General features: G+C 41.8%; 1 protein-coding gene across 6 annotated transcripts in view; it reads right to left on the bottom strand.

The window, feature by feature from the left end:
- Window positions 1-53: 53 nt before the first annotated feature.
- Window positions 54-15667, bottom strand: part of prex2 (phosphatidylinositol-3,4,5-trisphosphate-dependent Rac exchange factor 2) — a 110524-nt gene continuing 94910 nt past the window's right edge. For 5 of the 6 annotated variants that reach the window (XM_058059627.1, XM_058059628.1, XM_058059625.1 and 2 more), the window contains 5 exons: window positions 9624-9690; window positions 8579-8769; window positions 5194-5296; window positions 2255-2322; window positions 54-506 (listed from right to left, as the gene is read on the bottom strand). In XM_058059627.1, coding sequence (XP_057915610.1) covers window positions 461-506; window positions 2255-2322; window positions 5194-5296; window positions 8579-8769; window positions 9624-9690 — 475 coding nt within the window. In that variant the 3' untranslated portion in view covers window positions 54-460. Of the gene's footprint in view, window positions 507-2254; window positions 2323-5193; window positions 5297-8578; window positions 8770-9623; window positions 9691-15435; window positions 15621-15667 lie in introns of those variants that run through there. The other variant, XM_058059631.1, reaches the window with a different exon arrangement.

Here is a 15667-nt window from a genome sequence, read left to right as displayed (position 1 = left end):
TTTTTATACCCTATCAGAGCTTATTGACGCTGTTGTTAGTTTGCATAGTGTGACTTACCATTTACAGTACTACATGGAACACAAGAAGAAACCTGAGTAATGTAAAAAAAAAAAAAAAAAACACATTTCTACATGTTAATACTGAAATACTATTGGACACGATATAAAATAAATGTGAAATATGTACAATAAACACTTGAAGCAAAGCATGTTATGATTATGAAATACTATGAGAAATAAACGTCAAGCCAATAATACACAATAAAAAATGAGATTCAACAAAACACAGTATTAAAGTAAAGTATTAAAAAATACTACAATTCTATTTACACTTCAGGTCCCAACTCTGGGACATATTCATATACAGTATATATATATTTATGTATAAAATACTTCTTCATGAATACTAAAAAAGGAGAAGACTCCTGTTCTTCTGCGTGGTCGTCCTGGTGGCAATGCATCATGGGTCACCGTCAGGGGGCGGGGGCTGGCACAGCTTGTACAACCTGAGATTAAAAAAAATATCGGAGTGTTTTGTTATTGTTATTAGTTATGGTTAGTAGTTGCTCCCCCTAGTGACAAAGATGGTACATTACAGGAATGTTAAATGAGAAGTGAATTGAGGTTGGGGGGGGGGTGGAGTGTCCAGATTTTTCATGGCTCAGTTCTACCTCCAAGAGTGATGTCACACTTTTTGGCACGGAACGTTCCAAACCGCTAGCCCGATGCTGACAAAGCAAATGTGAAATTTCTGCATTTACATTTGGCTGCGTTTACGTCGGACCCCTTCCTCGCCGGGGTACACGTCAACTCCTGATCAACACGAGCGGGTCCTTCCTTCGGAGGCAGGGACACAGATCACGCCGCGACCTAATTGTGTTTGTCAATTTGGCTAAGAGGTTCAAAAAGGGCCGTCTGTCACACACACACACACACACACACACACACACACACACACACACACACACACACGACTATATGAACTGTATATGAAACGGACAAAAAATGCTGAGTCCCTCTAATGGAGCCATTTGGCACAACAAATTAAGACGGACAGCATTTGATAAGACTCGGAGAGAAGCCTTGTTAGCAAAGAGCCGAGGAAGCTAGCTGTGTTAAAAATAAATATAATTCGATAAAATATAAAAATAAAAATACATAAGAAAATAATTTAAATAAATATACTTAATACTGTAGTGCCCGTTACTGTAACGTTCTGTTCATTCGAGAAGGCGACAAGGTTGGTCGGCAACCGCACGGTTGCTGATTCAATTCCCAACCATTGTGACATATAGTCAGCATTTTTGCTTTACGACATTTCAAATTTCTCAATTTTCAGGAGAAATTTAAATCATTTTACATGACTAACATTGGACTTTGTCTTCCCTGTCCCATGGTTGTTGGTTCGATCCTCAGTCCTCATGTAGTTGTTTAGCCTATTTATACATTTCACCTTCTAAGATGCGGCATCTTCCATCCCAATAGTTGCTGGTTCGATCCTCTATCCTTGTGTAGTCTTTCAAAAAAAAAATTCATTTTTCATTACTGTAACATTCCAGTTATTCTACAGGGTGACTTCAATCCCAATGGTTGCTGGTTCGATCCTCTATCCTCATGTAATCTTTTAATAAATTGTTTCCTTTTTTCATTACTGTAACATTCCACTTATTCTACAGGGTGACTTCCAACCCAATGGTTGCTGGTTCGATCCTCTATCCTTATGTAATCTTTTAAAAAAATAGTTTCCATTTTTCATTACTGTAACATTCCAGTTACTCTACAGGGTGACTTCCATCGCAATAGTTGCTGGTTCAATCCTCTATCCTCATGTAATCCTACATTTTTTTTTTCATTACTGTAACATTCCACTTATTCTACAGGGTGATTTCCAACCCAATGGTTGCTGGTTCGATCCTCTGTTCTTGTGTAATCCTTTGACATATTTTTACATTTCACCATTAATTCTTAATTTTTACATGACAACATTTCAAATTCCGACATTTTTTTGTTTGCCAACAACTCCCGCATTTATAAAAACCACTTCAAACCATGACAATATCAGGACATGTAGACCAGAGGTGTGAAAAAATGTGACCTGGGGGATATTATTATTATTAACCTGTGACGCATTGGAGAAATTCAATGAAAAAAAAATGTAAAAACTACAAAAACAAATGAAAAAAAGCAGTAAAAACTGCAATGTTGATGCTAATAGTTTGTTACCACACCGTCGGTAGATGTAATGTAACGCTACCTTGGTACAGAGGACGGCGTCCGATCCCTCACTCCCAGATTCTTAGCAGAATTCTGAACTCTGGCACCCTAAAAGAGAAACACAGGAAGATGGTTGGAAAGAAGCTACTGTAGAAATAAACGTCACAGAGGGAAAATAAGCAGCAAAAGAACTTTTATGCCCTCTGAATATTGCACACAAAGTAATATGAGCGCAATATAAAACGAAAAAAAGATGATTCAGCTGTTGCTTGAAAATAAGATCTCTATTGCTTGCTATTAAGTCACGCGGAACTCTGCAGATTTTCCCAGTTCTTAAGTCGTAAAGGTTACAAAAATGCGTCCTTATGGTCGTCTTGCAAACTGCGGAAGAGCACATCCACAGTAAATAGTCTTTACTGGGGGGGGCTATAAAATGGAGTTTGTATGATGAATGGTGTTTACAGTATTGAGGATTTGGTCCAGTCTGGATGCAGACTGCTTGTGTGGAGTCTGCACTTACACAACCAGCAAGGACAGGAGGTGAAAGAGGCGGGGTGGGGGGGTGGAAAAGTACACTAACAAACACACATGCAAAAAACACACAATCAAATTACAAGCGACAACATTAGCCGTGTCCTAAATGCGCATTAGCCAACCTCTTGGGCACGACGGGTCAGTGTGACATTCTTGCTCCCTTGCTAGCGGGATGCTACCAGCAATTACTCGATTGTTATCACAGCCTCCAGGCAAAGATGGCCCCTAATGTCCCTTAAAAGGACGATCACAAGAAGCACAAAGATAACGGAAAGAAATATAACCCCTCTATAAACAAATGTCGACATCGCAAGGTTATTCCATGTTTCAAAACAATATAACTTTCAGTGGTAACTCATCATTGCTTTGGTTTATTAATACTAATAATTCATTCTCGTGTAAGTTATCATGTTGACACATGCGATAACTTACATGTTTTTGTCATTGACAATTTATTCGCTTACTGCGTTTTAGTGTTCATTGTCTAATAGGACGAGAAAGACAACTTATTCGGTGATGCATTAGAGGCTACGTTTACGTACGAGACGTACGAGAGCAATGAAAAACGGTGCTAAATCTCCTCCGTTGTCATTTACGGGACACTATTCAGCCATTTTGCCTTTCTTCCCATTCATCAGCTGACGTCTGAGTGAGAGGATCAACAAGACTCACAACAATCCTGTCTAAGTCGGTTCTAACGCACACTGAGGTCAACTCCATTGATTAACAAAAAGTGCCCCAAAAATGGTGTATTTAACATAATAACAATGGATGATGATGTCGGATTGGTCGCCAGCCAATCACAGGGCACATACAAAAAAAAAAACAACCATTCACACCTATGGACAATTCAGAGTCGCTAATGAACCTATTAAGCTATTATTAATAAAGGATGTCCAATAGAAATTCGAACCATGCATTGAAATTATCCTTCAATGCGTAGCCCCTTGAACGCTACACATGGCGCCAAGCCTTTTCACTTCCTGGTTGCTGCTGAGTGCTTTTTTATAAGGCAAAGATGCATGCCCAGCTCTTATAAAAACTACACTTTGTGGGCGGTTTTAAAAGTGCACTAAACATGAGCTCATCTATTGTGCAGTTACGTCATCATTCATTTTCTACCTTTATTATCCTGCTGGAGCCTATCCCAGCTGTCTTCGTGTGAGCGAGAGGCGGGATACACCCGCGGCGGGATATAGACAAACAACCATTCACACTCACATTCATACCTATGGACAATTTGGAGTCGCTAATTAACCTAGCATGTTTTTTGGAATGTGGGAGGAAACCGGAGTACTCGGAGAAAACCCACAAACTCCTCACAGAGGGGTGGAATTGAACGGGTCTCCGAGTTGTGAGGCCTGTGCGCAAACCACATGAACACCGTGCAGCCAGAAAACTAACATTCATTAATTTTCTGCCGCTCGTCCTCACTAGGGTCACGAGGGGTGCTGGAGCCTATCCTAGCTGTCTTCGGGTGAGCGAGAGGCGGGGTACACCCTGGACTGGTGGCCAGCCAATCACAGGGCACATATAGACAAACAACCATTCACACTCACATTCATACCTATGGACAATTTGGAGTCGCTAATTAACCTAGCATGTTTTTGGAATGTGGGAGGAAACCGGAGTACCCGGAGAAAACCCACGCATGCACGGGGAGAACATGCAAACTCCACACAGAGATGGCCGAGGGTGGAATCGAACTCGTGTCTTCAAGCTGTGAGGCCTGACTCAAAAGTACCCGATTCACTTCAGTGAGTGACTCATAAGAAAAAAATTAATTCATTCATTTTCTACCTTTTACCCTCACAATGGTCGGGGTGGGGGGTGCTGGAGCCTATCCCAGCTGTCTTCGGGTGAGCGAGAGGCGGGGTACACCCTGGACTGGTGGCCAGCCAATCACAGGACAGAGACAAACAACCATTCACACTCACATTCATACCTATGGACAATTTGGAGTCGCTAATTAACCTAGCGTGTTTTTGGAATGTGGGAGAAAACCCATGCAAACTCCACACAGAGATGGCCGAGGGTGGAATTGAACTTGGGTCTCCTAGCTGTGAGGCGTGTGTGCTAACCACTCGACCACCGTGCAGCTGAACCTTTTTTTTGCCTCTCATGCAAAAAACAATATAAAAGACGTACTATAACTGAATGCTGCATTTGTATTATTTATGCTTTCATTGACAAAAATCAAAACACTGGAAAAAGACACTTCATTGTTCAATGCCGTGGCCTTTATTGCCACACTCAAATATGACAACAGCGTCAAGACTCCCTCAGCTCCACTGTGACCTTTTCACCGTGTGACATGAAATAAAAATGCTCAAAGCGTCCAAACCGAAGCGGCGCTAAGCACATTTGTTATGTTAGCATATGTTAGCTATATCGGACAAAGAGCGGTTATGGAGGATTATTAGATAATAGAGCTGCACCTCTTACCTGCTTCCTCATGACATCAGTGGCCTGCATGATGCAGCGAGGGGGCAGGCCGTGGTTCCGGGCTAAGAGGATGGCCTGCTGTAGTGTCACGCTCAGGGTGCAGCTGCAAGGGGGGCGGGGGGGCAGAAACAGTGTTTATCATGAGAAAAAAGGGTGTTATATTTGAAAAATTTAATGTCTAATAGCAATAATTTAAACAGATTTGGGCATGTGAGTCTGCCCTTTGTTGTCTCAAAGGAAATGACCAATAACTGTAGCCTGATAAAGCCTTTCTTCCTGAACTACTCTTAGATACAAACGTAGCAATGTTGACTTCCGACTACAGTAAACCTCGGATATATCGGACTCGGATATATCGGAAATTCGCTCACAACGGACAGATAAAAAAGAACCGATTTTTCTGTAATGCATTTCCAATAAAAATTCATTGCATATATCGGATTTTTTATAACGGATTTCGCCTATTTCGGACAAAATCTCCAGTCCCGTTCCAATGCATTTCCATTAAATTTCCCTCGCATATATCGGATGGCCGCATCGTGGCGCTCCGATTCGCCGAATCGTGACAGGCCACTATACGACGTCATTTGCGGACATTTTCCGGTATAGGCATATAACGGATTTCGCTTATATCGGACAAAACCAGTGGGAACAATTGAATCCGATATATCCGAGGTTTACTGTAGCAATAATTTAAACAGATTTGGGCATGTGAGTCTGCCCTTTGTTGTCTCAAAAGGAAATGACCAATAACATCAACTGTAGCCTGATAAAGCCTTTCTTCCTGAACTACTCTTAGATACAAACGTAGTAATGTTGACTTCCGACTATAAACAACAAAAAGGAAAAACAATCCACTGTTTATTTATTTGGGGCGCATTTTGCAGTTTTGTTTCCTTTTTCTTGAGTTTTCTTCTCCTTGATCACTTTGGACTCCGCATGAGCGTAAGTGGATTGGAACAGCATGAAGCAGGCGGCGATAAATCACCTCAGCAGCCTTAAGGAAGAGAGGAGAGCATGCCGCTTTATGCTATTCCCTTCATCGCTCTCCAGAAAGAGAGATATTTAAACTCATCTTTATCAGTACGGAAAAAAGATGCTAAAAATACGAGTTTATTACTTTTCCATCACGCTGCTAAAATTAGATTATATCTCATTCAAAGTTACGTGCGGTAAAAGTATTCAGATTCTTGTGAATACCCCCCAGCAATCCCCCCCCTAGGGGGTGTAACTCAATGAAACAGCGGCAGGCAGTGTGGAGACTTTGGACAGTTCAATTTGCAGTGAAAAGACTCGGGATCGATAAACCAGCACAGCTTGTTAGGCTGGAAAGGTCACCCAGCAACCTGAACGCCCGTCACTGGCACTCCGAGGATTTTCACACACTGTCCTCACTCGCTCTATGTTTGTGTGTGTATGTGTGTGTGTTAATCAGTGTCACTAATGACTCACAAACTGGTGTCAGAAGCCATTTTACGCACATCAACCACTTGTGGGAATGACGATAATTCTTGCTCACTGATGTACTAACATGTCCTCAAACTGGAAAGTCAAAACAATGCCGATTGTTGTCATTTCACTGGAAAAATTAAACAATTTTGCTAAAAATATTAGCCCAAAAACAGAAAACCTGAAATTCAGCATGACAACAATTACTTTTGTTGTGAAAGGCACAGGAAGTCAGTCGAAACTGGACAATAAAAATGGAATCTAACCAGCGGACTACTCAATCGTGGCAGAATTGCCTTTCAAACACAACTAAACATGTCCAAGCAACTCTTATGATAGTGACTTTTAGTCCATTGAGTTAGCTTAGTTTAGCAGAGCATGCTGGGACAGCTGTATGTGTGTTTACACTGCTTGTTAATGCAAACCGGCATTTTAGAATACCTGCTAACAGGCTTATCTACCGCTTATCCTCACAAGGGTCGCAGGGGGTGCTGGAGCCTATCCCAGCTGTCTTCGAGAGGCGGGGTACAACCTTGGACTCGTCGCCAGCCAATCACAGGGCACATATAGACAAACAACCATTCACACTCACATTCATACCTATGGACAATTTGGAGACGCTAATTAACCTAGCATGTTTTTGGAATGTGGGAGGAAACCGAAGTACCCGGAGAAAACCCACGCATGCACGGGTAGAACATGCAAACGAGGGTGGAATTGAACTCGGGTCTTGTAGCTGTGAGGCCTGTGTGCTAACCACTCGACAACCCCAGTATAATCGTTTATAATTATTTCACATTGTTTTTGCACAAGAAAATGTAATGGGCTGAACGGTGGTTAGCGCGCAGACCTCACAGCTAGGAGACCCGAGTTCAATTCCACCTTCGACCATCTCTGTGTGGAGTTTGCATGGGTTTCCTCCCACATTCCAAAAAAACATGCTAGGTTAATTAGCGACTCCAAATTGTCCATAGGTATGAATGTGAGTGTGAATGGTTGTTTGTCTATATGTGCCCTGTGATTGGTTGGCCACCAGTCCAGGGTGTACCCCGTCTCTCACTGGAAGACAGCTGGGATAGGCTCCAGCACCCCAGTGACCCTTGTGAGAATAAGCAGTAGAAAATGAATGAATGAATGAAAGGTAATGGTGGGTCCCCGCAGCCAAACCAGTGGACCAGATTTGGCCCATGGCCACCAGTTACCTAACTTTAAATACTGAAATAGTGTTTATGTTTTTTTATGGTGGAATCCTATTCAAGTCAAGTTAAGAGAGTTCCCTTGCTGTCATGTGCAGGGTTATAGTCCATTAAACTTGTTTATGTGAGCGCCTATACAGTATATACACACACACACACACACACACACACACACACACACACAAACAAGCCCACTTTGGGTTAATAAAGTACACAACGCCAGAAACTTTCTATTAGAGATCAGGCAAGCAGACGTGTGACTTTATCAAGCCATCAGTCACCAACCCTCGGCGTGTGAGCGGGCGCATGAAAGCGAGACAAAAAGATATGGAAACTGTCATGGAGGGTATGAAGAGAAGGAGGAGGAGGAAGGAGGGAGGAGGGAGGGGGGATGAGAGGAGAGAGAGCAGCAGATGAAAGATGAACGACGGTGACAAACGATCAGGATATTTCTGTCCCTGTCAATTGATGAATGGTGGCTCAGCCGGGGGCGAATTAACAGGGGCGGCCATATATAGAGGTCATTGAGAACGGAGGTGATTGACCCGTCTTCCGCCTGCTAAGCCCCTCCCACATCTGCTCTGAAGAAGAATGGAGCCCAATTAGGCATGAAATATGCTACTGCTAATTCAAGCCAAGAATGGCGGCGAAGAGTCAAGAGTCAGTCAGACGATGACGCGGATGAGAAAGTTCGGTTTCAAGGCGACCGCGCGGGGGGGGGGAAACAGAACGCCGCTCACCGGTGAACGCCGCTGTTGCACATGACGATGTGCGTGGCCCCCAGACGCGAGCACAGCTCCGACGCCACCGTCAGGAGGCCCACTCCGGACGCCCCGCAGGCGGTGAATTGGCAGGCGGCTGTGCGGCGACAGCTGATGAAGCTCTCCATCAGACGGTAGAGCTCCTCCATTGCGTTGAGGGGCCGCATCAGCTGGGGGAGAAACACAAGGACGGAATAATAAAGTAGCTTACACATCAAAAATACATGACATCATATTGCGCGGAATGTTTATAAAATATATATTCAGGTCATACTTTGTACTTATTAAGTAAAAATGACAATTTTTTTCAATATTTCAATATAAATCAGGGGTCTCAAACATGTGGCTCGTGGGCCAAATGTGGTCCGCAGGACACTAGTTTGAGGCCCCCGCCTTGATATGAAAGTTTAATGTTAGTGCGGTATCATGTAGAATCCAGAAAAAATTATTACGTTAGATTAATGTTCATGTTAAAGGTTAAATAACTGTAAATAGTTATCCTCCCTATCCGTGTGGAAGTGGTAAGTTTTTGGCGATTTAAGTTTAAAGGAAATAACTTGAAGGCTACCGTTTAGGTCACTAGCTCTCTAGTTTGCGAGTTAGCATGTGTCTCAAGACCCTGCAGTTGCGCAATATGTTGTGAATAAAAAAAGTAGTCGTGTTTTGTCATGTCTACAGGGCTCTAATAATGCTTTGTTAATTTTAATCTGAAAAAAATAATTTGTCTACCCACCAACTATATGTGGTTTCTTAAGTTTTTATTATTTGCCCTTTTATTATTATTATTATATTTATTTATTACTGATTGATTGATTTTCTTTATTCTTGATTTGTTTAGTTATTTTTCATCTTATTTTGTGCAGAAAAATAAAAATTAAGATATTTGAGAACAGTGGAATGTTTTATTATTGTAGAAAATCTGAACCAAAGCACTGAAAAAGTTTGTATATTTTTCTGTTTTTAATAAATGCGTTTTGACGCCTTGACTAACATGAATGAAGCAGGTATTATTATATCATCTTACCTTATCTATAAGAGCAGCCTTGGGTGCAGAGCTTGGCGGCATATTGGACTGATCCATGTAGAAGGCCCTAGGGGGAGGAACCATTGGAGTCCCATGTGGAGTTAGTTTACTGGACAATTAGGAAATTAAACAGCATTTTTTTCATTAATATTATTAATTCATTCATTCATTTTCTACTGCTTTTCCTCACGAGGGTCGCGGGGGTGCTGGAGCCTATCCCAGCTGTCTTCGGGCGAGAGGCGGGGTACACCCTGGACCGGTCGCCAGCCAACCACAGGGCACATATAGAGAGTCGCTAATTAACCTAGCATGTTTTTTTTGGAATGTGGGATGGAGCCTATCCCAGCCGTCTTCAGGTGAGATGCATGCACGGGGTTCACACTGGACTGGTCGCCAGCCAGCCAATCACAGGGCACATATAGACAAACAACCATTCACACTCATATTCATACCTATGGACAATTTGGAGTCGCTAATAAACCTAGCATGTTTTTCTGGAATGTGGGATGGAGCCTATCCCAGCTGTCTTTGGGTGAGAGGCCGGGTTCACACTGGACTGGTCGCCAGCCAGCCAATCACAGGGCACATATCGACAAACAACCATTCACACTCACATTCATACCTATGGACAATTTGGAGTCGCTAATTAACCTAGCATGTTTTTGGAATGTGGGAGGAAACCGGAGTACCAGGAGAAAACCCACGCATGCACGGGGAGAACATGCAAACTCCACACAGAGATGTGCCGAGGGTGGAATTGAACCGTGGTCTCCTAGCTGTGAGCCCATACATCTGATGGGGGCCAGGTTTAGCAGAAAGACCGATTCATCATCTTGTCCCGGGTCTCATGCTGAACTCATTCATTCATTCATGCAGAAACCGGTGTGTTTCCTCACTGCTCCACCGGGGGCAGCAGTGAGTTGTGTCCTTAAGGATAAACACAGCCCGGTCCTTGTGATGCAAACTCAGCAATGTGGGACTCCATCAAATCTCAGTAATCCACTAGTCTGCTATAAATAGGAACACTACACTTTATTAAAGTCAGCCTAATAGAATCAATAGGAGCTTTTTACTTCAAGGAAGGGACACTCGGAATTAAAAGAGTGGCGCACATTCACACTTGCATAGAAAATGCTGGGTATCTAGTAGAGCAGGGGTCTCAAACACGCGGCCCGCGGGCCAAATGTGGCCCGCATGACACTATAGTTTGAGGCCCCCGCCTTGATATGAAAGTTTAATATGTTTGATATGGATGCTGTATGGTATCATGTACCCAGAAAAAATTATTACGTTTGATTAATGTTCATGTTAAAGGTTAAATAACTGTTAATAGTTATCCTCCCTATCCGTGTGGAAGTGGTAAGTTTTTGGCTATTTAAGTTTAAAGGAAATAACTTGAAGGCTACCGTTTAGGTCGCTAGCTCGACTTGTTTGCGAGTTAGCATGTGTCTCAAGACCCTGCAGTTGCGCAATATGTTGTAAATAAAATAAATAAATGTGACTATAGTCGTGTTTTGTCATGTCTACAGGGCTCTAATAATGCTTTGTTTGTAATCTGAAAAAAATAATTTGTCTACCCACCAACTATATGTGGTTTCTTAAGTTTTTATTATTTGCCGTTTTATTATTATTATTATTATTATTATAATTATTATATTTATTTATTACTGATTAATTGATTTTCTTTATTATTGATTTGTTTATTTTTCATCTTATTTTGTGCAGAAAAATTAAGATATTTGAGAACAGTGGAATGTTTTATCAGAGCTTTTATTGTAGAAAATTGGAACCAAAACGAAGTTTTTAAAATTTTTTTGTTTTTAATAAATGCATTTTTTTTTGGGAAAAACCTGATGCGACCCAGCCTTGCCCAGACTCTAGCTCCAGTGGCCCCCAGGTATATTGAGTTTGAGACCCCTGTAGTAGAGGGTTTTAATTATTATTTTTTTTAATGTTTTTTTTTTTCATATTTTACCAAATTCATAGCACCTTTAGGCTAAAAGTACTGGCTAACATTTCCGCCCCCAATCTGATACAAGAACAGCTTGCTCGGGATGGGATAACAGCCTGTTTAATTGTTTCAAGATGGCCTCCAACAAGGTTTACTTTGGTAATAGAACCAACACATGTGACTGCAAGTCGTGTACTTCAAATCAAGACGAAGAGTCGGCGTGAGGGTCAAGAGGTGAATATTGTTCAAAACACAACAGGAACTGCTTTTCTCATTGAGTGCCCGGAAAAAACAAGGCGGCAATGTAATTCCCAAGTGATCCCAACACTGTCCTATAGTATTCTACAGTCTGAGCTGCAGTATTACAGTAAGCAACATATGCACTACTTTTTTTTTTTTTTTTTTAATATGAGGATCTAATGCAGGACATGGCCACTGGCCAGAAATGATCCCGGTCATATTTCACACAGCCAACAGGACTACTTTATTCTCTCCGCTTCATGACAATGGGAAAGCTCTCAGGAGGCTTCCACGTCAGCTGAGGCGTTGAAGGGGGATTTGGAGGACAGATGTTTCCAGGAGCAGCGTGGGAACGACGACGGCATTAGCATGACACCTTCCTCTCAAAACGGGAGGAGAATTTCATTTGGAATGCAACATTGGAGTGATATTTACGACGCGAATGATTTAGCCACGCGGTGGCTAAATCACTTGCATTGTTTTGATGAATGACATTTACACTTATTAAAATCTAAGCCCTACCGACAAGCTTTCAAGGGGTTTCTGGAGGAGCAAGACAATTCTATGATGCCTACAGCCAATTCTCTGGTTGCTGCACGAGTGCTACCATCACCGGGGAGCTGTGGGTCACCGAGGAAAAAAATAAACTCCAACAAAAGTACATTTCAAGACAATTCTGTGTTGTCTACAGTTATGGTTAAGTGTCATGTTCTGGGGCTGCACGAGTGCTACCAGAATTGGGAAGCTGTGCTTCAGTGAATGAAAAAAATTACCTCCAACAAAAGTAGTGAGGAGCAAGACAATTCTATGATGCCTACAGCCAAGGACGATAGTGGTATAGTGTCATTCTCTGGTTGCTGCACGAGTGCTACCATCACCGGGAAGCTGTGGGTCACCGAGGAAAAAAAATTAACTCCAACAAAAGTACATTTCAAGACAATTCTGTGTTGTCTACAGTTGTGGTTAAGCGTCATGATCTGGGGCTGCATGAGTGCTACCAGAACTGGGAAGCTGTGCTTCATTGAATGAAAAAAAACGAACTCCAACAAAAGTGAAAGGAAAAATGACTTTCAACAAAAGTACGTTTCACAACAAATATGTGTTGCCTACAGTCAAGCACAGTAGTGGTATAGCACCATGGTCTGGGGCTGCATGAGTGCTACCAGAATTGGGAAGCTGTGCTTCATTGAATTAAAAAAAAATAACTCCAACAAAAGTTTCAAGACAATTCTGTGTTGTCTATAGTCGTGGTTTAGCGACATGGTCTGGGGCTGCATGAGTGCTACCAGCCCTGGGGAGCTGAGGTTCATTGAATGAAAAAAATGAACTCCAACAAAAGTAAGTTTCAAGACAATTCTGTCTTGTCTTCAGTCGTGGTTAAGCGTCGTGATCTGGGGCTGCACGAGTGCTACCATGATTTGGGGGCTGTGCGTCAGCGAGGGGAAAATGACTTCCAACAAAAGTAAGTTTCAAGACAATTCTGTGTTGTCTACAGTCGTGGTTAATTGTCATGGTCTGGGGTTGCATGAGTGCTACCAGCAGTGGGGAGCTGAGGTTCACTGAAAGGAAATGTGACTTCCAACAAAGTGACTTTTTAGATAATTGCGCCTCGCCTACAGTCAAGCATGATCGTGATAGCCCCATGCATGAGTGATGCCTGAACTGGGGAGCTCCGGTTCACTGAAGAAAAACCTGAATTCTAACATGGACTGTGACATTGTGAAGCAGATAGTGGGCTAGAGGGCAGTCGCACAAACACCTCCAAGATGACAAGTCTCCAGAATCCGACTGAGCATAAGTGGGGCATCTAACAAGCACGAGTGATGTCATCATATTTAATATTCACACCACGGATACAATTCAGCTATTTAGACTATAATGATCGTGTGTTGCCAGACGCATTATGCTGATATACAAGCTGTACACCAGCTGTAATCTATAAATATGCATTTCTATAGTACTCTCTACTGTATACTACACATGTTTCACAAGTACAGTACAGCAGACCTCAACCAAGGGTAATGTGGTCGTTTTCAGTCGTTAGCCGTCAACCAAAAGCTGAGAAACTAACGTCCCGGTTTTGACCCCACCAAGTAGTTAAGTCTTAATGAAACTAAATCTCTGCACCATTCCCCGGAATGATGAGTTCACAGCTCACTCTTAAGAAATCCCCCCCGGACTGATGAAACCTATAAAATGTTCAAGTGAATGTCAAGTCTTTCAAGTTCAATTCAGACCGATAGTAATCAATAAAAGTTTAATGGCAGTCAATGAGGCTGTTGGACGACATTTCCCCTTTAAAAATATGTTTCTGGAATCTAGAAGATTCTTGATGACATTTCAGCCTACATATACTTTTACTATAAAAGCAATCTTCACTCGCTAAATGTACTGCAAAAAAGGCCAGTAAGGATAATTCATAATGCCGCCTACAGAGAACATACTAACTCCTTATTTCTAAAATCACAAATACTTAAACTTGCTGATATCGTCTTATAATCTTCAAACAGCTAAAATAATGCATAAGGCTAAAAATAACCAATTAGCTAAAAAATGTCATCCAATACTTCTCTACAAGAGAGGAGAAATATGATCTCAGGGAAGAAGTACATTTGAAACACTTATATGCTAGGACTACTACGTTAAAAAGCCATAGCATTTCAGTATGTGGAATCAAACTATGGGATGGATTGAGTAAGGAACTCGAACAATGCACAACGATTAGCCAATTCAAGAAACAATACAAGCAGTTGATGTTTGCTAAATACAAGGATGAAGAGTCTTGAACCAGTCATGATGTGCTATATATATCACTATATTGACGGTTACTATGGTACCCATTATGTTATTGTATGGTCATATCACCTTGTACTTCTGTACTTGATAAAAAAATTAATTATTAAAAAAATAATAATTTTATTTTAATTGATTTTTATTTTATTTTATTTTATTTTTAATTGATTTTAATTGATTTTAATTGATTTTAATTGATTTTAATTGATTTTAATTGATTTTAATTGATTTTAATTGATTTTAATTGATTTGATTTGATTTGATTTTATTAGGAAAGCAGGAAGTGAACAAATGTAACAGTTACTGATTGTAAAAGTACCAGATGGAGGGGTAGGATTTAATAAGCTTTGCTTCTTCCTACTCCTTTTGGACATGTGGAACTGTGAACTGATGATGTGATGCATTCAATTGCAATCTGATGTATGTTCAAATGAAATTAAACCATTACCATTACATTCCTGATCATGGCAAACATGGAAATTGTGGTTTTTTTGTCGTGACTCCCATGGGACGAGCGCATGTGCTTGTGTTTAGGGTTTGCGGATGACTTACGCGAACTTCATTAAGCAGCTGATTGCGCCGGATTTGAAGTGGCTTACGGAGTGACGAACGCCTCACGGCGTCTTAAAACAACCAATGGCGGACGTATCGTTTACTGTTTTCGTGACTGACTCCAGTTGAATGTCGGCCACAATGCATCACGACGTGAGCTTTTGAAGAGCAAAAAATACTGTGTTTCTTTGAAGTCAATCGCATGCACGCAAACATGCTGTAACAGCGGCCATGTTGGTAAGCGTGAATCTCATCACCATTACGTGTAACGCAGAGTTAAATGACGGAGTGAAAACAGCCCGCAGTTCATTCAGTTCACCGTAGCGTGTGCTGGACGTTTGTGCCAGTCATGCGGCTTCGGGGCTGCAGGCCCGCAGTGTGAGTTTAACCCGACATGTGGCCGCACTCCAAGGATAACGACGTGCCTGAGGTCAGAAGGAGGAGTGACATCACGGCCCGCTCTGTGGTCGTGTTACCACACCGAGGGGAAGAGAGAGAGGGAAAAAAA

This window comes from Doryrhamphus excisus, chromosome 21, assembly GCF_030265055.1.
Source record: "Doryrhamphus excisus isolate RoL2022-K1 chromosome 21, RoL_Dexc_1.0, whole genome shotgun sequence".
NCBI lineage: Eukaryota > Metazoa > Chordata > Actinopteri > Syngnathiformes > Syngnathidae > Doryrhamphus > Doryrhamphus excisus.
This window is presented reverse-complemented; position numbering and strand designations above follow the sequence as displayed.